The sequence below is a fragment of the Mus caroli genome, chromosome 14, assembly GCF_900094665.2.
Source record: "Mus caroli chromosome 14, CAROLI_EIJ_v1.1, whole genome shotgun sequence".
Lineage (NCBI taxonomy): Eukaryota > Metazoa > Chordata > Mammalia > Rodentia > Muridae > Mus > Mus caroli.
In genome coordinates, this window is record NC_034583.1 from 89504398 (window position 1) to 89529370 (window position 24973).

The 24973-nt window shown below is 41.5% G+C and overlaps 1 protein-coding gene across 4 annotated transcripts in view; it reads left to right on the plus strand.

Moving 5' to 3' along the window:
- Pibf1 (progesterone immunomodulatory binding factor 1) overlaps positions 1 to 24973 on the plus strand; it is a 159496-nt gene that overhangs the window by 120931 nt on the left and 13592 nt on the right. For 3 of the 4 annotated variants that reach the window (XM_021181398.2, XM_029468942.1, XM_021181399.2), the window contains exon 16: positions 5293 to 5377. In XM_021181398.2, the coding sequence (XP_021037057.1) occupies positions 5293 to 5377 (85 nt within the window). Of the gene's footprint in view, positions 1 to 5292; positions 5378 to 10348; positions 10416 to 24973 lie in introns of those variants that run through there. The other variant, XM_029468943.1, reaches the window with a different exon arrangement.

Below are 24973 nucleotides of genomic sequence, written 5' to 3' on the forward strand. Positions count from 1 at the left end.
AGAACCAAACATATAGTGTGTCTGTAGAACCAAACATATAGTGTGTCTGCAGAACCAAACACATAGTGTGTCTGTAGAGCCAAACATATAGTGTGTCTGCAGAACCAAACACATAGTGTGTCTGTAGAGCCAAACATATAATGTGTCTGTAGAGCCAAACATATAGTGTGTCTGCAGAACCAAACACATAGTGTGTCTGTAGAGCCAAACATATAATGTGTCTGTAGAGCCAAACTTTGACTCCCTGTCTCCCTACCTGGTAATTCTGTGGTCTCTGCCATTATGTTATACTGCCTCCCTATGCTCTGCCGTGAATAATGGGTAACTTCTTAAATAGCCTTGCTAAGAAAGATACATGAAATACAGCAGGGTATTTATTAAAAGTAAGGCTTCGAGGTGATGATGTGACAGATACATATGGTTATAGTTTTTCTCATTTCAAATATTCTATAATAAATGAACTTTTTAAAAAAAAAATCTTAAGGGCATACTGGACAGGTTAGGGAGGTGGCATAGTAGTTGAGAATGTGTGCTGCTCTTGCAGAGAGCGCGGGACCCACAAGGGTTCATTCCCAGGTGCCCCAGCCCAAGGGGGATCCTACACTCTCTTCTAGTCTCTGCAGTGCCTGCACTCACATGAGCACAGACCCACGCACAGACTCATGCATGCATGCATGCATAATTAAAAAATAAAATGAGTAAGATCTCTTTATAAGGTTAGGGGATACATCATGCTGACTCTTTACATAGTTTACATGAGTTACAATGTAGCCCAGGGCTTCTCTTTGAATTAGGCAAAGATAGTAAAGCTCTCTGTCTTATTATCCTTTTTTTTTTTTTTTTTTTTTTTTTTTTTTTTTTTGGTTTTTTTTTTTTTTTTTTTTTTGGACAGGGTTTCTCTGTATAGCCCTGACTGTCCTGGAACTCACTTTGTAGACCAGGCTGGCCTCAAACTCAGAAATCTGCCTGCCTCTGCCTCTCCAGTGCTGGGATTAAAGGCGTGCGCCACCATGCCCGGCTTCTGTCTTACTATCTTAACAAACTTTCTGTAACAATAAAAAAAATTCCAAATCTGCACTATCCAATATGATAGCCACTTCCCACATGTTACAAATTTCTTAGTTCTATTTAAAGTAAATTAATGTTTATTTTAATTTTCACAGTGGCTATGGTATTGAACTATACAGCCAGCTTTTTCATCTGTGAAAGTGGTGTTAACATACCTAATTCATATATGGTCATTCTGAGGATTAAGATTTTATTTATTTATTTTAAAGATTTATTTATTTATTTTATTTATATGAATACACTGTAGCTGTCTTCAAATACACCAGAAGAGGGCATCAGAGCTCATTACAGATGGTTGTAAGCCACCATGTGGTTGCTGGGAATTGAACTCAGGACCTCTGGAAGAGCAGTCAGTGCTCTTAACCACTGAGCCATCTCTCCAGCCCAAGATACAATTTTTATAACACACATAGCATAATATCTAAGTATCGTGATTCCCATTATTGGTATTTATCTAACTCTTGAAAACTCAGAGTGTTGATAATTATCTTAAAAATGAAAAATGAGAATGTTGGATTTAGATAAAAATCTATAATTATAGCAACATTAATTATAAAGCTAAGTCGATGGTGAGATTAGCCTCCAGGGTCTCACTGTGTAGCCTTGGCTGTCCTAGAACCCGCTACCTAAACCAGGTTGTTCTTGAGCTCACATATCCGCCTGCCTCTGCTTCCTGGTGTTGGGATTAAAGGAGAGCACCACCATGCTCAGATTACCAAAGTAGTGTTTCATAAATCCATAATATATGTTAACAGGTTCTGCAGCAGTGTTTGATGGGATATGATATCTGGCTCCCAGGTGAAGCACCTGCCTTCCATTGTGAAAAATCTAAGTAGTGTGATTGTGGTATTGGACAGCCTGCCTCTGCGCATGTCTACATGCTAAGGTGTGGTTCAACCGTCAGAAGCCAGGGACAGTGCTAGACTCATGGCTCAGGGGGAAGAATGTTCCCTATGCAAACACAGAGACTTGAGTTCAGATCCCAGTGAGCATCTTAACAACAACTAAAAAAACTACAGTGCCCGCAGTCACTGCTGTGGGGATGCAGTCAGGAGGGTCACTGGGGCTTGCAGGCTGCCTCTAGCTCAGGGCTTAGTAGGAGACCACCCAAGGGAATAAGGCAGAATAAGAGGAAACCTTTTCTATCTCCTCCACATAGGCACGGACCAGACACTGGCCCACACACACACACATTAATAAGTTCATGGTCACCCTCGGTTATGTAGGAGCTTGAGGCTTGCCTGGGATTCATGAGACCTTGTCTTAACCAATGAGTAACTTCATTATTTTCTTTGAAAATTAAACACCATACTACCCTGAACCCTTACAAGTTCAAATATTTACAATTTATTCAGGCAAGCATTCTACCACTGTGCCATACCACCAGACCTATTATATACAGTGTGTTTAGTACCCAGAAGGTTTAGGGTAACTATGTACTGAAATAAAACCATCAGAAGCTTGTCAGAAAGCTCACAGTAAGATGTTGCTAGTAGCTCCTTTGAGTTCCCGGGCCATTAAAGGAGTAGCTATTAAAGGAGAGTAGCATGTCAGCTCTCCAGCACAGCACCAGAGACGGTCAGTCTGGAGAATACAGTGTGATCTGACTTTGGATCTGAGAGGCCTGCGGACTGAGAATGATTTGCATAGGTTTTCTTTCCCTGCTGGCTGTCAGCTCTCGGTTTATTCTTAACTAAGTAGTTAGAGAAGAAAGACTACATTGTCAACTTCTTACAAGGCTAAGCCACACTATATCGATCCAGGAAGTCAAGGTACAATATATCAGCAATATGTTTTCATATAGCAGGTGAGACAGAGCCATAAACATGAATTTCTAAGTAATAATTAACAGTGAAATGAAGGATTACAACTGTAATACACCGTTCCAGATAGATGTGCTCGTAAGGAGATTTGGTTTGTAGCTTTATGAGTCACACATGCAAGCTTTATATTGTTAAAAGTAAGTTTCCATTGTTAGAAACTATGACTTGTGAAGAAGAAAATTCTACGTGCTATCAGTGCTGTCAGGACAGTGGATCATGTGAATTTTAGAAATGCCCATGTTAAAGGGAGTGCACTTCGTAACTTAAATATGTTATAGCAAGGATATTCCCAGATCTTCCCGTCACAGAAATGTGGTCTGAAGCCTTCATGTTGCGTGTAACAAACTGCTTGTAACATCTTTGAGATGCAGCACAAATACTCTGTTAGCCCCACCCCACCCAGCTTGGGGTTGAACACCCATTCCCATCGCACTGTACTTTATTTAATGGGCTTATTAGTGTTTGGGGCATGTGGTGGGAAGGAGAGGAGGAGAGAACAAACTGCACATAAGCAAGTGTTTAAGCATTGTGTGTATGTATAAGAACGTAACACTCCTTGAAAAGGCCTAGTTCTGTTTACTGGATTTTACATTGGTTTTGAGGAGTATATATCTTCAGATAAAATATAAATAGCTTCAAATCTGAGCATTTCAGAAATATCAGTTGCTTACCGTGCCTTAGAGCCTGGCGGCTCACCATTTAATTCTTTTCAATGCTTGGCTCCGTAGGCTCCCTGGCGCCTACCTCTGCTTGTCAGTTTGTTTTTCTGCCGAGCTGCTTGCCTTTATTGGCATTTAATTACTGTTTTCCTCTGATGCCTGTTTTTCATCTAAGTTAGTAATAGTGTACAGCATTTATGTTGAGTTTTATGTGTTCCGCGCTTTATGTAATCATTCACTAGGTAATTCGCATGTCCCTTTGACAGCCCTGAGCAGTTTACACTCTTACAGAAGTGCAGATGAGTTTCAGTGGAGCACTGCCTTTGCATGGCTCTGCTGAGGGAATGGCACAGTGGGAAGCCGCTCAGAACTGCCTCCAGCCTCTGCTCCCGAGGCTACTGAGTCCTCTCCTGAAATTAACTTATTCCAGAGTAGGTGGGAGTGGGTTTTTTGTTTTTGTTTTTTAAATCCTTTGATTTACCAATTTTTCCACAATGCTCATTATCGTTCTTTAAGTTCAAAAAGGGCCTTCTATTATTTTTATAGATAACTTTTAATTAAATATAACCTAAGATGGATGTCTTACAACAAAATGCATCTCCTTAACTTCATTTCACCCTTGCAGATTTTTGTCTCGACATTTGAGGAACTGTGCCACTTCGATTGATTATTGCTTTTCTCAATTCTTATAGAACTGGTCACATAGATTGTTTTTTAGTAATGTTATTATATAGACTTTCATTTGATTCTTCCCACTAATTTCTGTACATCAAATAGTAAAATTACAGATAATATAAAGCAGTGCTCAGTCATTTCTTAGAATATTAATATGACCTTATAATGGGCACTGTCATAAATTAGGATTTATCAGAGAAAAATCATAATGAAGACACAGAAATTGAAGAGGAAACTAAGAATTTGGAGACACAAATTATTTTTGCAGAGTTTACAGTTGACTGATTTATTTAAATTATATATTTCACAATTTACTATGTGACAAATTATAAAATTTCTAGAGATAAATGTTTCAGTTTTACTTCTGATATCTTTTTTTTTTTTTTTTGGTTTTGGTTTTGTTTTTTTCGAGACAGGGTTTCTCTGTAGCCCTAGCTGTCCTGGAAATCACTCTGTAGACCAGGCTAGCCTCAAACTCAGAGATCCACCTGCCTTTGCCTCCCAAATGCTGGGATTAAAGGCGTGCGCCACCACGCCCGGCTGACTTCTGATATCTTGTTTCAATGTTTGTCTATGCATGTGTACTTGCTCTTTACTTCAGCATTTCAGAAGTAAGCAGTCAATGAAAGAGTGGTGATGGGGCTGGAAAGATGGTTCAGTGGGTAAGAGCACCCGACTGCTCTTCCAAAGGTCCGGAGTTCAAATCCCAGCAACCACGTGGTGGCTTACAGCCATCCGTAACGAGATCTGACTTCCTCTTCTGGAGTGTCTGAAGACAGTGACAATGTACTTACATTAAATAAATAAATAAATAAATCTTAAAAAAAAAAAAAAAGAGTGGTGATGTGCCCGCAGCAGGCAGAGTAGTCCAACTGTCAAACACTCTTCTTAGCAGTAGCTAAGCCACTCATGAACTAGGTATAACAGTGTCTGCTCTGCTGTCATTATTGATTACAAACTCGACTTATCTTTAGTTCAAACCATCAGATTCATGTCTATTTGTTTTATTTTTCTCTTAACTAAACTCTCACAACATGACCACTTTTTAAAACTTGGGTTTTTAACAGCAACTTAAATAAAGAAAAGTCAGCCCTGCTGCAGACGAAGAACCAGATGGCACTGGACCTGGAGCAGCTCCTCAACCACCGGGAGGTACTTGTCCCACCTGTAACCCACAGTCTGTCTGCTTTTGTGTGGTGTTCAAATGCATGTTGGGGTTAAGATAACTGGATCCTGCTGTCCAGTGCTCATCAGTGGATCTCTCCATTGTTATAACATTTGATTTGTGATATACTTTATTTTAGAGCTAACTCACTTCTAGAAGGTGTTTCTTGTTGACCGGTATGAGTTGTTATATCTCAGTCACTGGTTTGCACATTATTTAATCACTACCTGCTTTCTTTCTTTCCACCGTAATTTTCCTCAGTGTTGCTCTCTGTCTTATATCACAGTATGCCTAGCTGTAGTACACAGTACTAAAGTTCAAGTGCTTCTTTTTTGGCTTTTTATTTTTGCGTTGTTGCTGTTGCTGTTGCTGTTGCTGCTGCTGTTGCTGTTGCCGTTGCTGTTGCTGTTGTTGAGAGGGGTGGTTTGATGACTCCAAGGCCAGCCTCCAGCTCCCTAGCCAACTGTAATGATGCACTTCTGACCCTCCCTCTTCCTAAATGTTGCTCACCAGATGTTTTTACTTCTTTGAGAAACTGAATTTTTTCTAAAGATTTATTTATTTATTTATTTATTTATTTATTTATTTATTTATTTATTTTATGTATGTGAGTATACTGTTGCTGTCTTCAGAACAGGGCATGGAATCCCATTACAGATGGTAGTGAGCCACCATGTTGTTGCTGGGAATTGAACTCAGGACCTCTGGAAGAGCAGTCAGTGCTCTTAACCACTGAGCCATCCCTCCAGCCCCAAAACTATTTTTTTAATTTATAAACTGTATTGTTCAGTATTAAAGTACAGTGTATTTTGGTCATACTCACACTCTTCTCGCAGATTCTAACCTACTTCCTACTACTCACTTAACCTTGGATTCCTTTTCTCCCTTCTTCCTTACCTCTCCCTTCCAGCCTCCCTGTCTCTTTAAATCCATTCAGTCCATTTTTCCATTTTATACTGGCCAACTTTTTTGTGGCTTTCTTGAGATTTATTAGAAAATATAAACGGGGCAGGTATATAGCACGATTGGTAAACTGCTTGTCTGGTATGCACAAGGGCCTAGGTTTCACCCCTAGCAGCAGATAACGCTGAGCATGGTGACACTCACCTATAATTCCAGCAGAAAGATGGACAGAAATTCAGGGTCATCCTTAGCCACATAGGAAGTTTGACGTTGGAATGAGGTGCATGAGGCCACACATGCACAAATCCATAGTGTGACGTGACTTTGGGGGTGTTGATACCCCTGTTTCTTTTGGCAAATAAATGTAGTTGTTAACTGCTACCAGTGTCAATATGTAAAATAGTCTCACCACCCCAAAAAACTCCCTCATGCCCGCTTTCCTTTTTTTCCCTGTCCTGTGCCTTAATAGCAGCCTGTTTTCTTCACCTGCAGTTTCACCTTCTATAGAAAGTTGTATAAATGTCATTAGCAACGTAGCATTTTCACCTGGCTGTTTTCATTCACTGAGACTTATGCCACATTACCCGGCTGCAGCGCAGTGCACTGGTCCATTCACCGCTTGATGGCTGGCTACTTGGGTCATGTTATGGTACATTTAAGTGTTTAATTTACTCTTACATTAATATGACAATTTAATATACTAGTTATAATTTTATATCTAGATTATGATTGCATATTTATGTTAGGTTATTCATATGTTTCATTTTAAAATATATTACCAAATCTACAGATAAAAACCCCTCTAAAAAGTTGTATGCAGGTACTTGTGCAAGCCATGGGCCTCTCTTTCTCTTGGATGCATGCTAGAGCACAAACTCGGGGTGAGCATATGTTGGTAAGAAACTGCCAAACATCTCTAGGGTCAGTGTGCTCTTGCACTTTATTTTGCAATAATAAGAGTTCCAGTATCTCTGTATCCTTACCAACATATTGCTAAATGCAATGATTTCGCCTAAAGTATTTTTCCAGTGAATTATCTTAATCATTCTTCTCAATAATGTTTTTATCAATTTTATTTTTCTACAACAAAAAGTTTAAAAAGAAATCACTGATTTGCAAGGTTAATAAAGTTGCTTTCTGGTGTAGAAAAAGTCTGTCAACTCTGTGGGAAGAAATCACTGAAAGAATATTATCAAGAGGGCTAGAGGGCTCAGTGGTTAAAAGCACCGACTGCTCTTCCAAAGGTCCTGAGTTCAAATCCCAGCAACCACATGGCAGCTCATAGCCATCTGTAATGGGATCTGATGCCCTCTTCTGGTGTGTCTGAACACAGCTACAATGTACTTACATGTAATTAAAAAAAAAAAAAAAGAATATTGTCAAGAGAGAGTAACTGGAGACTGTTGCTGGAAACGGTTTCAAGGTGCCATCCCAGCAGTGGTGTTGAAGGAGCTGGGGGTTGTCTTTGCTACAGCTGAGGACAGGGCTGGAGCTGGCTCAATGGAGGGCACCTGCTGCTTGGACATGTGACGCCTATGCCATACAATTCCCATTCACAGCTGCATACAACTCCAGCTGTAGGAGGTGTGACATCTTACGGCCCCTGTGGGCAGCTGCGTGTCTCTGGTGCATATACAGCCAAGCAGGCACACACATACACATAAATTAAAGCCTAATTAAAAATAAGCAAATGGCTTTTGTAATAAGATCTCTTAGATAGTAGGGACAAGAGTAAAGTGTCCATGGCAACCTCTAGGTGCTGAGGGGAAGGATGAAGAATTTGAGGCAGACTGGCCTCAATAGTGAAAGTCTTAAAAACTAACACCAACAAAGCAAGGGACCAGAAGGTAGTCCCGAACTGATTTGTTTGTTTGTTTGTTTTCTTTTCTTGCTTTTTGATACAGGCTCATGTACCCCAGGTTAGCCTCAAATTCACTTTGTAGCCAAATGTTGAACTTATGATCCTCCTGCCTCCACCTACTAAGTGCTAAGATTTTATATGCTGCTATGACTAGTTATTGGGCTGCTGGGACCAAACATGGGACTTCATGTGTGCTAGGCATGCTTTCAGCTGAGCTTCATCTCAGCCTCTGAATTTGATGTAGAGAAAGAAGTCCGTTAGTGAGAAATGGCAGAGCCAGGAAGCTGCCTTGCTCTTCTTCTGGCTTCGGGCATTCTAGGCCTTCTCCATCAGTACCGGCATCACTAATTTCCCAGAATTCTGCCTCCGGGGAATTATTTCTTCACTATGGAAGCCTGAGTTAGTCAGTGTGTGTTTTTAAATCTGAATGTGTAAAAGATCATATCCAGAGGTTTTTGATCTGTCATAAATCTCTGACTTTGCTTTCAGAATGATCAGTCTCAATTCTGCCTCAAGAATTAAAATTCTTTAATGCTAAAGAATTATGCCAGACTTTGAAAATTATAGAAACAATTTATTTCTACATTTTATATCTCAAACTCAAAGCCACATTTTTCATGAGTTCAAATAATAGCTAAAAAGCCGTGAACCAGGATAATCCATCTTCCCTTCAGTTAAGTTTTCTCAGGCATTTGGTCACAATGACAAAAACCTGATTAACAGCACCCAAGGTATTGGCTTCCTTCACACTGGTGAAGGCCCTGGGGAGGTCATTTAATATTATGTCATGACTTTAATCAGCTAAATTTCAAAAGTTTAAATTAATGATTCAGATAGAAAACAAATAAAGACTTTCAAGTTCCTCGGAGTTAGGGCTCCAGCTCCACCTATAAGGCAGACCACTGTCTTAAAGTTCTTGAGTGCCTCTGCATGTTCACGTACCCTGAGTTCCATCCAAGTCAAACGCTGACAGGTGCTGGGACTGGGAAAGGCATTTGGAGTCTGACTGCACAAAGTTCCCATTTTCTAAGTTAGTGTTATCACAGAACAGCACCTGTTCAGAAGTAGGTGTGCTATAGAGCTGGAGTATGGCTCAGCTGATACAGTGCTTTCCTATCATGCCTGAAGCTCCATATTTAATATTTAATATCCAAAACTTCATAAAAAACCGTGTGTGGGCTGGCCAGATGGCTCAGTGGTTAAGAGCTTTGACCGCTCTTCCAAAGGTCCCGAGTTCAAATCCCAGCAACCACATGGTGGCTCACAACCATCTGTAACGAAATCTGGTGCCCTCTTCTAGAGTATCTGAGGACAGCTACAGTGTACTTACATATAATAAATAAATAAATAAATAAATAAATCTTAAAAAAAAAAAAACATGTGTGATGGCACTTGGGGAGAGGAGGCAGGAAGATTAGAAGTTCAAGGACATTATCCGCTGCATAGCAGGTTCAAGGCCAGTCTAGGCTGTGAGATTCTGACCCAAAAGCAACCACAAGAAAAAGTGTGTCCTCTCATCTTACACGAATTTTAAAAATTATATATTGGCCTCTTATGATAACAATTTTTTAGTATTTACATTCATAAATAGTTGTGTATATTAGAGTTATATGTTAGATAATTTTTAGTCTTGACTTCTTTACGGAAAATCTATATGTAAAATCTATATGTGCCAGGCCACACCTCTTCATTCTGTGTTCCCCACATTTTGTTTCTGTATTCAGTGAGACTAAAATGCAATAAAAGACAGGGTGTCTCAGAAAATTCCTTCCATCAAAGCAAAATTCATTGTCATGATCTCAGCTTTTATGATGAGCATCATAAAAGCATAAAGTCCAATACAACCTCTCCATTTTAGAAAACTACTCTAGGAACCTATTAAACTCTGCCGCGTAGATCCCGCAGTGCAGCCCTCTCTGCACTCCACCTCTGCCATGGGCCCTGGTGGCACAGATGAGGCTGCTTATGAGACTGAAGCAGATGTACCATACAGACAGCTCACATGATGCTCAAAGTAAGAAAATGCATGTTTTCCTTAAAAACAAAAAGGCAAGTCAACTTGTTTTTTTATGCTTAGTACCATTTAGACAAAACAAAAACAAAACAGAAAATATGAATTATTGTTTGCATTACTTCCAGGAAAGTTTTGCCTCTGTAACTGAAGTTATATCTACTTCCTTCTTTCTTTCTTCAGAAAATGAAAACTTCATTTTCCTCACTTGCCAGGAAAGCTCATAGCTGAGCATCTCACCCGCATTACCATCTTTTTCCCGTCTTCTACTTTTGCTGCTCTACAATGACCTTTTCTGTCTCCTTTCCAGCAAGTATAATCTGTCTTACTCTTTGGGGGTTTTTTTTGGGGGGGGGAGGGGGTTGTTGTTTTTTTTCGAGACAGGGTTTCTCTGTGTAGCCCTGGCTGTCCTGGAACTCACTCTGTAGACCAGGCTGGCCACGAACTCAGAAATCCACCTGCCTCTGCCTCCTGAGTGCTGGGATTAAAGGCGTGCGCCACCACCGCCCGGCATCTGTTTCCCTCTTATATGTCTGCACTTGCACTAGGATTGACACTGGGGAAGATGGCACAGATAAAATAGAAACCTTAAGCAGTTGGGTTTAGAAAGAAACCGGGAAAGGAAACATGGGCCCTGGGCTGTGCTTCTTAGCAGTAGCAGGACTGAAAAACTGGAGGTGGGAAGCATTGAGTGAAGGAACTGTGACCTCTTGGACCAGCTATTCCCCAGCTTGTCCCCTGAGAGTCACCAAGAGTCACGTACTGTCCACCACTTCCTTCCATCCACATTGTCTTAAGAGAAGGAGAAATATGATCATGCCTGAAAATTCTGTTTCTGCTGTTCTTTATTATTAGAGTGTTTGTTTGTCTGTCTGTCTGTTGTGATGCTAAGAGTTAGGCTCAGGGCCTCACTTCTGGGAAAGTGCTGTTTCGTTGAGCTAAGCTACACCCCTAAGCCTTCAATGCTGCTTTTCTCTCTCCCTCTCCCTTCATATATACATATTCATTCATATATACATATATATATGTGTGTGTGTGTGTGTATGTATGTGTGTATACATATATATTTGTGTGTGTGTATATATATATATACATATATGTGTATGTATGTATATATACATATATACATATATATATATATGGCAGATCATAGGTCCTAATAAACTCTTGAGAGTTGGAAGAATGTCTTTAATTGACCAAATGTGTATTTTGATACTGTCCAAGGCTTATTAAGCTCTGGTGTAAAGGCCTTTTCCCACAGCCTTTACAGTTATAATGAGGACAGTGGTAAGATCCCCACCTAAGAAGCTCTTCCAGAATTTCCCTGAACTGGATTGCTGGAAATGGCCGGAGTCAAAGGTAGACTGATGTAAAGCACAGCACAGCACTTAGGAATTGGATTTAGGTGCTGATGCAGAGGGAGAAATGAGAGCCAATGGCCAGCTTGATCCTAGGTCTGTGGTGGTAGAAAGAAGAATAAACTTGGGAAAAAAAGGTGAATATCCACATGGATATACCACTTCAGGGTTAAAAGATGAGTTTTTAAGCCCAAGAGAGAATTCATGTAGAAATAAAGATGTGAGTCACAGCATAATTTTTTTATGTGGAAACAGATTAACTCATGAGAATACATAGATTGAGAACAAAAGAGGTGCACAGCAGGATCCCCAGAAACACTAACATGGAAGGGCACTCCCACAACACAGTGAAGAGCCACTGACATCACAAAGAGCAGCAGGAGGAAAGGCAAGCTGAGAAAGCACATGTAATGCCACTAAGAGCGGAGGATGCTGTTAGCACCAGTGCATACTGCCAAGAGGTCAGGCCAGGCTCTCAGAGGCTTCTGTCTACCATGATGTCATATTCCATCACATCTGTCCTAACATGGAAACTTCTGAAATGGCCATTCAATCAGTAGTTGTGAGGTACAGTGGATTAGCTGGCCATGGTGGCACAGACCTATAGTCCTAGTTCTTAGGAGTCTGAGGCAGGAGGATGGAACAGTTCAGAACAAGCATAGACTACATACTAAGTTTGAGACCAGCATAAAGTACATGGACAATCCTGTCTGAGACGGGGGGGGGGGGGGGGGGGGGGAAAGAAGAAGAGAAGAGAGGCAGAGGCAGGCTATGACCGACTATGAGTTCAGTCCAGCCTCCTATGCATAGTGGTTTCAGTCTGTGATTTGAGACCCTATCTTAAATAAAAAATAAACAAAACAAAACAGAAAGAAAGGTTCTCACTTCTAAAGGCAGCTGGAGTGGAAGCAACAGCCAGATAGTGTGCATTAGAGGATATCTTAGTGCAACAGCTGATGACAGCAACCCACCTCAGCTCACCAGAGCACTGGGAATAAACTGGAGGACTCATGAATCCATTAACATCTCCACAATAAAGAGGACTCAGGGAAAAGCTGCCAAAGCAATACAAAGACAAGTGGCAGGCAACACTATCCCTCTTAACCTTTCCAGGACACGCATACACACAAAGACCACGGCTTAGTTTAACCTGGCATCCTCCCTTTCCTCATTCGCAGTGGCCTGACCGACCGCCTCTGCTCCCAAAGATAACCCCTTAGAAAGAAACAGTACTACTCATATTTGTAAAGTGGCAAGGCAGCTCTCTACAGTTCTGGTTCTGTTGATTTGTATATTTTGGGTATTTTAAGACTTTTATTCTATAGCCCAGGATGGCCTCAAATTTGGAACAATCGTCCTGTCCAAGTATCCCAAGAACTAAAATTACAAACATCTGCATTTGTTCTTAAGACTTGATCTTAGGGGCTGGAGAGATGGCTCAGCAGAAAGGGCACTGACTGCTCTTCCGAAGGTCCTGAGTTCTAATCCCAGCAACCTCATGGTGGCTCATAACCATCCGTAATGAGATCTGACGGCCTTTTCTGGTGTGTCTGAAGACACCTGCAGTGTGTTTACATATAATAAATAAATCTTTAAAAGACTTGATCTTAGAATTTCTTATGCACTCTTAAAATCTTTTAGTGGTAATCACACTAACTGCTATCAGATAGCTTTAGAAACTAGCATTTAATATGATTCTCATTTCCTCCCCCTCCAAAACTGTTTCTTTCTGATTACTGGGAGCGTTTTAACTGGAAAAGTACAGAAACTGATATATTCCAGAACAATTTCAGAGAACTGTCTGAAAGTAGCAAATAGAAAGTCATGTCTGGAAGGTTTGTCTAGCACAGGGCTACTACTAAAACCCAAGACCTGATAACTGTAGCCGCAGCAGCCTCTGCTTATCAAGTGTCTGTGAAATTTGTAGCATTTGTAGAACATCTAAGACCTAACATGTCTGCAGTCCCATTTATGTGTTTCTGTCAGTGAAGTTTCTGGGACCCCATGATCACGTCAACTAGTATATAATCACTCACTCCTTACTAATCCCCTAGAGAGTACAAAGCCGCACAGAGTTGAGAGATGAGCTGACCTCCATTGCCCTAGATAACCCACTTGTGGCGCAGTGCATGCCACCTAGCAAAGGAAACAAACCCTACAGTTAGGCAGCTTTCCTAAAAGTGAAGTCACGGTATAATTATCATTCTTTGAAGGCATGTTTATGTTCCCGGAGTCTAACTCATATGTTCTTTGTGATTTCTCGGAAGATGTCAGGGGCATTTCACATCCCACGTGCCCCTTGGGCACTCCACTTCATAAAGGGCCCCCACAAATTGCATATTTCTGTCTGTGTGTGACCCTTTTTGGTTCATACTTCCCTGTGGAAAGTTCCTTTCCTTAGCAATCCCTTGTTACATTGTTTCCTCTTCTACACCTATTCAGTTACATTTGTACATTCAGCATGACTGGAAAGAAAAAGCCACCAAGTAGGTAAGCTCATATTCCCTTAAATGAAAACCATAACTGCTCTCAGGCTTGTTCATTTCTAATCAACAGGGATTGTGCTTGTTACAAGTTAAATATTAAGTCAGTAGTAAAACATATGCAAAACATTAAAATTAAACAAGTATAAGTGAGTGGGAAAGAAAAGAATCGCTACACTGAAAACTTATTAAACTCGCACATACAGTACCTAATAGTTGCCTGTAAGGTTGCTTTGGTTGGTTTGGTTTTGTTGTGTTTTTGTCTTGTTTTTTGTTCTTCTTTCTTGGGGGAGAGGGGCAGGAGGGGTGTCTTTTAGCATGTCTGGGTGGGACTCTGAACAGTGTTCAGGCACTGCCCCAGAGATACATCCGCAGGCTCACACAGAGTTAAGAGTTTTTTCCCATATAAAGGTCTGTGAATTCATGACAGAGGATACTCAAGGGATAAATATATCTTGAGCAGTTATAAATTCTTCTTTTAAGCTCTTTTAAATGTTTTCAAGTCAAGGATATTGTACTGAGTACCCTATTAGAGAACAGTTACAGAATGTTTCCAACCAAGTATACCTGGAATACAGAGACAGCTAAAAGTCAGGCTCTAAGTTACCCCTCCATGCCTTTTGCTTATTCCATCTAAAACTCAAAAGAAGAATCTTTTTGTTTACGACGGTGACATGGGCCTATAACCTTCGATACTCAGACAAGAGGATTGCTGGATTGCAGCTTGAGCAACTTTGTTAAAGCTTGCACCGCAATGCAAAGTACTTGTCTAGTGTGCATAAAGCCCTCATTCAACCCCTAGCACACCACAAAAGCATAATTTAAGACTGACTAAAGCCAGGCGGTGGTGGCGCACACCTTTAAACCCAGCACTTGGGAGGCAGAGGCAGGTGATTTCTGAGTTCGAGGCCAGCCTGGTCTACAAAGTGAGTTCCAGGACAGCCAGGGCTATACAGAGAAACCCTGTCTCGAAAAAAACAAAAAACCAAAACAAACACCTGAAAAAGATCACTCCCCGCCCCCTCCCCACACCCAGTAGCCATCTTCTCTAAAGAGTAATTGATACTTAGGGGCTAGGAAGCTGGTTTCATCAGTGACGTGTTTCCCTCTGAGAATGAGGGCTGAGTTCAGTCCCTCGCACCCGACTAGAAAGCCAAAAGGTTGCTCGCCATCCTGCCTGGCTGGATACAGCATGTTTCTGTTTCTGTCTTACCATACAGTCCCTTCGCCTTCACTCACTGCGTGTGGGCCTCCTAGAGAGCTGTGTGGTGCTAATTCCCACTTCACAGGAGCAGCGCTTCTCCGTTTCCAGTCTGCGCAGGGTTAACTCACCTTGAGATTGAATTCACTGTGTATTCCAGACAGGCATCAAACTTGGTGTCCTGCCTCCGTCTCAGCAGTGCTGGGATTACAGAGGGCACCAGCATCCCCAGCCTCCTGAGTGTCTCTGGACCGTTCCGTCTACACTTTAGAGACCATGGTAGAAGTAGGTCCCAACTGCTCTGTTGTGCTTTGGCCACACTCTTTCAACACCGTCTTTACATTCTTTAATACCTTTCTTGTCTCCTGCACGGAGAGCTCTGTCTTATATGAAGCAATAGAATATCTCATCAGAAAAATATTTTATCTCTGTATAAATACCATTTTGGCTTTCTGTTACACTTTCATATCTGTTAAGTGCTGTAGAAACTTGTCAACTTTGGAGTATCTTTTGTTTTGTTTTTAAAGAACAAAATATGTATTTTAAGAGCTTATTGAATATATTTTAAAAGAATAGGTACACTTGTCTGGATTTTTTTTTTTTAAGGTTTGTGTGGAGGTTGGTGGACATACATGATGTGTGCACATATGGAAGTCGAAGGACAGTTTGGGGGAGTCTATTTTACCTTCCACCTTAAGTCTTTTGTATCTGCTGTGCTAGCAGTTGTCCTGGCTGCACCTCCCTTCTTGCCGTAAAGGTGCTGGCTATGCACATGTACACTCCCACATCCAGCGCTTCCACACTGGTGATACAGATAAAACTCAGGTTGTCACACTTGCATCGAAGACAGTTCTACACACTGACGGGTTTTGCCAGCCCTGATCTTTGTTAATAAGAAATGAGTAAATGACCTGTTGCCATCATTTTTAACCCTCTGTTTTCTATGACGCCCTTTGAATGATAGTAGCTTATGACAAAAGATACACATACACACACATTCTCTCTCACACACACCTACACACACATACCACACCTAAAAAGCTCCAAGTCTCTTGAAATATACAATAGCAAAGAGAAAATACTAGCAGTGATAGTAAGTAGGTTATGGTCAGAACTAACGATATTGGTGCTATTTTGATGTAAACCTAATAGGTGATTGAACATATCATTAACATATCAAGAAGCTAAAACTGAGACGACAAGAATGGAATGTTTTGAATAGAGGTCAAAGAGTATAGACCCTGAAGTAAGCTACATTCCAAACTGTAGTGTTCACAATGGAGGATCAGGGTTAAAAGCTAAAACTGGTGCTGAAGGTGAATCACAGAGGGAAAAAACATCAAAGAACTTTTAGATTCTGCCAAACCAATAAAGATCAGAAGTAGAGACAACTGAATGAATGTGTAAGGACGGGCCACGCAAAGTCAGTGGCCAGAGCAGAGTTCATCAGAGCGTCTACAGAGGGCCCGCACTTACTTCTACAGTGTGCCCATAATTCTGCAGTGTGTTCATATTTTGGTGAGTTCACACCAGTTGTCCATAATTCAGTATACATGTATTTATATACATTTATGCTTTGGTTGTCCATGCTTCAGGACGGACATGCTTCAGTATAGTCATATTTCCATGTGTTCGTACTTAACTGTGTTCTTAGTGTGTTCACACTTTACTGTGTCCATACTGTGTCTTTGATTGTCTTCACACCTCACTGTTCACACTTCTTCAAAGTGTTCACACCTCAGTTTGTTCACTTTAGCCTTCTCTCCCACCATCACTGATGGAAGTGATCCAGTCACCTCGCATTGCTGTCACTCTGTCATGTACGGAGCACAGCACCACACATCATTGCGTCATCTCAGAACACTGAGATGAGGAGCTAGAACCTGATCAACAGAGGCAACAGAAACATTACACGATGATCTGAAGCACACGGTGAAGACGGTTAAACATCCCTGCTCTCTCCTCAGAGGGATGGCTGGATGGACTGGGTGTCTAGGAAAGATAGGACAGAAAGAAAAGCAAGCAGCTCTAAGGAGGCGACTCATCCAAGGCTGGAGACGCCTTTGACTTGGTTTTGCTTTTATTGGCAGATGGGGTGGGGGCAGAATTGATTTTGGTTTGTTTCTGTAGCTCAGTAGAGAAAAGCTAAATTGATAATTTGTCTTTATTTTTCTAGCTTGAGCTAGTAGCCATATGGTCAAAGGAGATGTCTTTTTTTTTAATTGACTCATAATAAGTGTATGTATTTGTGGAATACAGTGTGATGACTGAATACATATAAATGGGTGTGTAGAGGGAGTATTTAATTGTGTGTAGGTCTGGGTTAAATCATGTGAGCTACCTTTAAAACCTGCAGTTGGATACTGTTTTCTCTTCTTAGTAACAAAATGAATTTGGCTAGACTTCTCCAGCCTACTGATTCTCATTTTAAAAACTGAGATGGTATCTACTTCTTATATAATAGACAACATGAAGCCTGGCACATTGGAAAGATTCAATGGATACTAGTCCCTGTCTTCAGGAACTTCCTCTTCCTTCTTCTTCTTCCCGCACTCTGTACACTGTGCGGCACAGCCAGTGGTAAGGTGAGGTTGCCCTGCAAATGAGATGACCCACTGAAAAGTCAGGCTGGAGAATTCTGAAGCATATGCTGATACTGTTTTCTGACACTTTGCCATATAAAAGCTATTTGCCTATTGTTTCCTTTTGTAACTGAAGTCTTAGAATATGGAAAAAGTAACTTTTAGAGCTGGGGTCTCTCTATTATACAGCCCCAGCTGCTCTGAAACTCACTCTATATGCCAGACTGTCCTTAAACTCAGAGATCATCTGCCTCTACCTCCACCTCCACCTCCACCTCCACCTCCACCTCCACCTCCACCTCCACCTCCACCTCCACCTCCACCTCCACCTCCACCTCCCAAGTGCTGGGGTTAAAGATGTTTGCCACAACCCGCCTGGAATAAGTAACTTTTAATTAAATTTACATGGGCAGGGTAGGGGACCCAGAGCTTTGCATATGCTAGGCAGGTGCCACTGAGCTCTGGAACCAAGAATTACCTTGAACCCTCATCCTCTTATCTCCACTTCCTCAGTACTGGGATTAAAGTTTGTGTTTTGTGTCTCCACGCCCCACCAGCAATCAGATTTCTTTCCTTTTTTTTTTTTTAAAAAAGGCTTTTTTTTTTTTAATACAAGAGTAACGGTACCTGTAAATACAGATACTCCTAGACTTAGAGTGGGTTATGTTTCAGTAGATTCACCATATTTTTAAATATGCTAAATGAAAATACATTGAAAACAATTTACCAAACATTCAAGGTGGCAAACTTCGGATGTTCTAAGAATACTTATACTTACCAGGCATGCATGTGGAAGTCAGCAGGCAGGTTGTGGAATTGGGTTCTCTCCTCCCACCATGTGGACCCCAGGATTAAAATCAAGCTGTTAAGTTCCATGGTAAGCAGCACCTGTCCCCACTGAGCCATCTCACCGGCCACTCCAGTAATTAGGTTAATATTATGCTGACAGTACAAGGCAGGTGACGATAAGTTTTCCCCATGAACACTGACAACACATTGGGCTGAGGACTGTAAATCACAGAGCCCAGCGGCACATGTGGCTCAGAGTTGCCGCTCACAAGCAGAGCGCATTATCACTGAAGTGCCTGTCAGCAGGCATGGTGCTGGTGCCTGTCATCCCAGCACTCAGGAGTCAGCGGTGCTAAGAGGACGTAAGTTCTAGGCCAGGCTGGGCCACTTAGCTAATTCCAGGCTAGCCTTGTCTACAGGGAGTTGGGGACAGAGGGAAAGGTGATGGAGAGAAGGAAAAGGGGGTTATGTCACATGTCCGATTCAGAATTGAGCATAGTATACCGAAAGCTTACCTCTTGCACACCTTTGTCAGGTGAAAACCCTAGGTCAGCCTCTGTAGGGATTTCTATGTCCTAAAAACTTCTGAGCATTTTAAATAAAAGAATTATGTAGCATATGAAATCTGGCTCACTAAAGCTTTGAAAAAATAGTTTTGAAATCTGGCCCTGATAGCGTCACATTCAAATGTCTGAAGCAGGAGTCTACACCACAAGTTTCCCACCAGCCTGGACCATACAGTGAGTAGCAAAGCCATTATGGCTACAATGTGAAGTCCTGTCTTGAAAAGAAAAAAAAAAAAAAAGGTTGCGGCTGGGGGGATGGCTCAGTGGGTACAGCATATGTTGCTTTAGCATAAGGACCTGAGTTGAAGCCCCCAAACCTGTGAAAGTTTGTCATCCCAGGGCTCCTGCTGCAGGGTAGAGGCAGAGACGGGAAACAACTCCAGAAACGTGCAGGCCTCCTACCTAGCCTGGCACATGCAGGTAAAGAAACCGATCTCAAGGGGTAAAGCAAGGACCGGCACCGAGCTCCCATGCATGCACACTCCCCCACAATACGTGAGTAGATTAGTCAGTAACTAACTAATAAAATGATAAGCAGCGGTGTACACTAGTGTAGAAGTTAAGTAGTGAACAGAGCATTCAGTGTGCTCTAATAAAACTCCATACCCAAAAGCAACTTGAGGAAGAAAGGGTTGACTTCAGCTTGCAACTCTCTGGTCGCACTCTATCTATCATCAGGGAACTGAGAGCAGGAATCTGGTGGCAGGAACTGGGTACAGAGAATGGAAGAAGGCCACTTACTGCATTGCTCATCCTGCTTCTTTATAGAGCCTATGAACATTGTGCCCTGACTTTGGCTCCACTAATAATGGACTGGGCCCTCTCACATCAATCACTAACTTTTAAAAACAATGACCAGCAGGCTTGTCAGATAGATACAGGCATTTTCCCAACTCTTCAGTAATGGATCATATCAATAATAGAATCATAGTGATTCTAGCTTGTGTCAAGTTGACCAATAAAAGCAAAACAAAACAACCCAGCTGGCCAGCATGCTGCACTCTTCACTTCCTTTTCAAATGTTTATGTGTATGGGTGCCTGCATGTATGTCTGGGCACTACTTGCATATCTCATGCCCATGGAGGTCAGAAAAGGGAGTCAACCCCCCTGGGACTGGAGTTACAGATCATTATGAGCCACCATGTGGGTGCTGGGAATTGAATCTGGATCCTCTAGAAGAACAGCTAGAAATCTTAATCTTTGAGCCATTTCTCCAGCCCCCTCTTAATTGTTTTGTAATTCTGTATTTATTTTGTGTGGGGAAGTAGGTGGATACCACAATCACTGTGTGGATGTCAGAGGACAAGTTGTGGGTGTTGGTTATCTCCTTCCACCTTGTGGGTCTTTCAAATCAAAGCTAGGACCTCAGGTTTAGCAGCAAGTGCCTTTACCCACTGAGCCATCTTTCTAGACCAATTTCTACTTTTTATTTCCTTTTTGTTGCTTCCTTGATTGTTGATAGGTTCCTTGGTTGGTGTTTTGGTTTGGTTTTTGGTTTTGAGACAGGGTCTCACTACATAGCTCTAGCTCTCTGGAACTCACTGTGTAGACCAGGCTAGCCTTGAACTCACAGAGATCCACCTGCTTCTGCCTCTTAGGGGCTTAGATTAAGAGCATGCACCACTATGGCCAGCTGGCCCACCTTCCTGTCTTTGAAATTTTCTAAAGCAAAATGCTTTCCTTTTAAAAGAAGGCATGATGGTTCACAGGTATAATCCCAGCGCTGGAGATACTGAAGCCGAGGCAGACTGATTGCCACAAGTTTACAGTTAGCCTGGGCTACACTGTGAGTTTGAGATCCTCTACAGTTACGTAGAAAGACCATGCCTCAAAAAATCCAAGTAAATGAAAATGTACAATATAAGTTAAAATATACCTTCAAATGAAATTTATGCAAAGTATGTTCTTGACTTAAAGCCAGGTTGATTTCTACCCTGTATAACCTAAAGCCAAAGATGTACAGAATTGTCTAGCCTGTTGGTCCTGACATGTCGTTGCTCATATATAAAAGCACTTCCTTGTACTCCAGGGGAGCACATAGTTTGTATTATACTTGTCAGAGCTATTTTCATCGAGAAATGCTATCTATGTGTCTCCTTGCCAACATCTTTGCAGAGTTTACAACTTTGAGCAATTTATTGGCATCAGCTATGCAATACCGTTAAGCAGCTGCTCGGCAGTTGAGCTGTGCTAACATGCCACCGCTCTGTGTGGATCCTTAATAGTAAGTGACCAAGATGTGTGCTTTAGGATTCAAGAGAGCAGTTTCTCAGAGATTGGGCAGTAACAGTCACCAACATCAGTAATGTCATAAGCAGCTCTTCAGCGTTCACTCTGCGCAGCATTCTAGAGTGCTGTGCTGCAGGGGGTGTTTTGGGGGGAAAGGGGGATCTCCAAAGGTGACTCAGGCTGGGCTTGAATTCTCAGTCTTCCTTCCTTAGCATCTTAAGTGGTCAGGATTGATGCCATACCTAGCTTACTAGATAGGGTTTTTTGTTTTGGTTTATCTTTGATTTAGCCTTAGTTTTATTTGTGTAATCAAATAGTTCTTCATTTGTTAATGTAGCGAATGCCCCATTCATTCTCCTAATTATAATCATTGTATGTACTTTACATGCCAGAAAAACAGAAGGGTGTTTTTTTTTATTTTATTTTCAGAAATGCCTTTCTAAATTAATCATCAGCCAAGAATGAGCTAGAGTTAGACAGAATGAAGGGACACTCACTCTTTGGGAAGAGGTCTGCCCTAGAGTGAGATGTGCTAGAAAGATCATCGTGCCCACACAAATGGCGATATTGATTTTTTTCAACCATCTGTTTCAGATGAACCTTGTCATTCTAGCAAACAGCCCCTAAGACCCAAAAGAAACCATGTAAACTTTACTTCATTCATAAATTAGAAATCAAAATTAGAAACTATAAGGACAAGAGGGAAAGGTACAGCACCAAGCACATCTTCACAGCTGACAGACACACCGCCTCCCTGATGTGGGGGGTGATGAGCCACTGGGACGGGAACGAAAGTGCCAACTACTAACATTCGCTTCTTCAGAGAGACTGCAGAAAGTAATCTTTCCAAAACATAAGCAATGAACACAGCTTTGTGATGGTTTCCAGAGATGCTAAAACCAAGGCATGACGTTTGGCTAACATGGTGCACACCCATCCGATACCTCATAGTCTTCATAAACTTGATTTATATGACATAGAAGTTATACTGTGAAAGCACAATACTTTCCCCATGACACTGAGAAAATTAATAAAGTAAACCAGATGAGGTTATACACACCGGTAATTCCAGCATCAGGGAGGCAGAGACAGGAGGATCAAGAGTTTCATACCAGCCTGGACTACACAGAAACTCCACATCCAGCCTGAGCTACATAATAGAACAGGACTTGAAAAGATTAGAAAGATCAGGGTTAGGGAATGAATATGTGTCTATTGACAGGTAATAGAGAAAGAAATGATTCCACGAAAGAATAAAACTGGGCTGGTGGGATGATTCAGTGGGCCAAAACTACTGCTGCCAAGCTCTGGAGTCCTGAAGCCTACACAATAGAGACAGCTGACTCTGACCTAGTCAGAGTCATCTTATCCTCTGGCTGAGGCCTTAAAAGAGAGGATACAACAGCCAGTCGGTGGTGGTGGTTTGCACACGCCTTTAATCCCAGTACTTGGGAGGCAGGGGAAGGGGGATCTCTGAGTTCAAGTTCCATGACAACCAGGGCTACACAGAGAAACCCTGTCTTGGGGTGGGAAGGAGGGAAGGAAGGAACAGAAAGAGGGAGGGGGAGGGAGGGAGAGAGGGAGGAAAGGAGGGGAGGAAAAGATAGAAGATAAAACTTGCCAATATACCCAATAAAATAAGTTTCAGAATAACAGTAAGGAGTCAGTTCTAACAGTAGTCAGTAGAAAATGTGTCCCGTTAACTAATGTTAGTGTGTAAGCCTATAATCCTAGCCCTCAGAAAGCGAAAGCAAAAAGATCCTGAGCCCAGTCTGGGTTATGCAGAACATCCTCATTTATCCTGAACCACACCATAAAACCATGCTTCAAAACCACAGACAGGGAAAGGGCTGGAGAGATGGCTCAGTGGTTAAGAGCACCGACTGCTCTTCTCAAGGTCCTGAGTTCAATTCCCATCAACCACATGGTGGCTCACAACCATCTGTAATGGGATCCGATGCCCCCTTCTAGTGTGTCTGAAGACAGCTACGGTGTACTCACATACATAAAATAAACAAATCTTTTTTTAAAAACTAATATTTACAAAAATTTAAAATAATCTCAAAAAACAGCATAATTATGAGCCAGGCACTGTAGAATATGCTTTTCATCTCTGTGTTTGTGAGAGAGAGGCAGGAAGGTCAGAGAAGTTTAAAATCAGCCTTAAATTCACAGTTGAATTTGAGGCAGGGAAACCTACGCTTATATTAGACCCTGTCCAAAACAAAACAAAACAAAAACAAAAACAGCTAACAATAAGAAGACACTGCTTAGCACTTTCCATCTGTGAGACAAGAAAAATGCAGAAAGTATGAAAAGAAAAACTTTTTATAAAAAAAAAAAAAAAGTCAAGTACAAGTAGAAATTTAAAGCCTGGTGTACTCAACAGAGGCAAAAGAAACTAGACAAGTCGAAAGCCGTGTTTGTCTACATAGCGAGTTCCGCATCAGCCTGGCTAGCCCTGAGACACTTAATACATAGTAAGACCTTGTCTCTAAAAAATGAGCCTAAATAACTGCCATGGCTTTGAGTATTGGTAAAGTATTAGAGAAAGAATCCAGGGGCCAGCAAGATGGCTCAGCATGTAAAGGCACTTGCTGCCAAGCCTAAGAACCTAAATTCATTGTCAGGACCTCCACACACAAACCATAGCACGAGCATGGCCTCTAGTGTGTGCATACACACAAGTAATTAATTTGTTAGTTTTTTTAGTGCAGAGTCAGAGAGCTGTGAGTTAAAGGTCAGCCTATTGTACATAGCAAGTTCCAGGCCCACCAAGGATATACAATGAGCCACTATTTGAAATAAACATCATGTATATATGTATATGTGTAAGTAGTAAAAAATGTATGTTGCTATATGTTAATATGTTAAGGACTCAGCATATAAGCCAAAAATGAAAGAGCTGAGAAATATCTTGTAAGCATTATTCTGGTGTGCACAGTAACAATGTGATCCTAATAGGAATTTTATTAGGCTGCTTTTAAAGTGTTCTTTCTGGATTTCAGAGACCATGTTACTACTGTTATGCTCTCAGATGAAAGTGGCACTGTGATCTTAGCTTCCCAAATTGTGCTAATCATAGTCTAGGTGAAACAAAGACATTGATCTCCCTTTTAATCATCTGATCAACATCAAGGAAAATCTGTTTCTTGAGCCTGCTTCTGTATACACCAGCAAACGCAAAAGAGAGACTGGGGTTTGGACTGACCAGGGAAACGCCCTTTTCCCTTTCCCATTGAGTAGCGCAAAAGCTCAGCTGTCCGTGAGGCTGAGGCTGTAGCTCAGTCGGTAAAAAGTCTGCCTGGCTACACAAAGCACTGGGTGCTGTCCATAAACACATAACCACAGAAGCAGGTGGTACAAGCCTGTAATTCCAGCATTCAGGGGGATCAAAAGTCCAAAATCATCCTCGCCTACAAAGAAAATTAGAGGCCAGCCTGGGCTATCAGAGACCTTGTCAAAGGGAAAAAAAAAAATAAAGTAAAATCTGTTGCGATTGAATAAATCAGTGCTGCATTCTTTACCATCAATTAAATAAGACGATCTTGGAAGCAAAACGGTTCCAGAACGGCCCCGATCATTGTGATTGTGTTTGC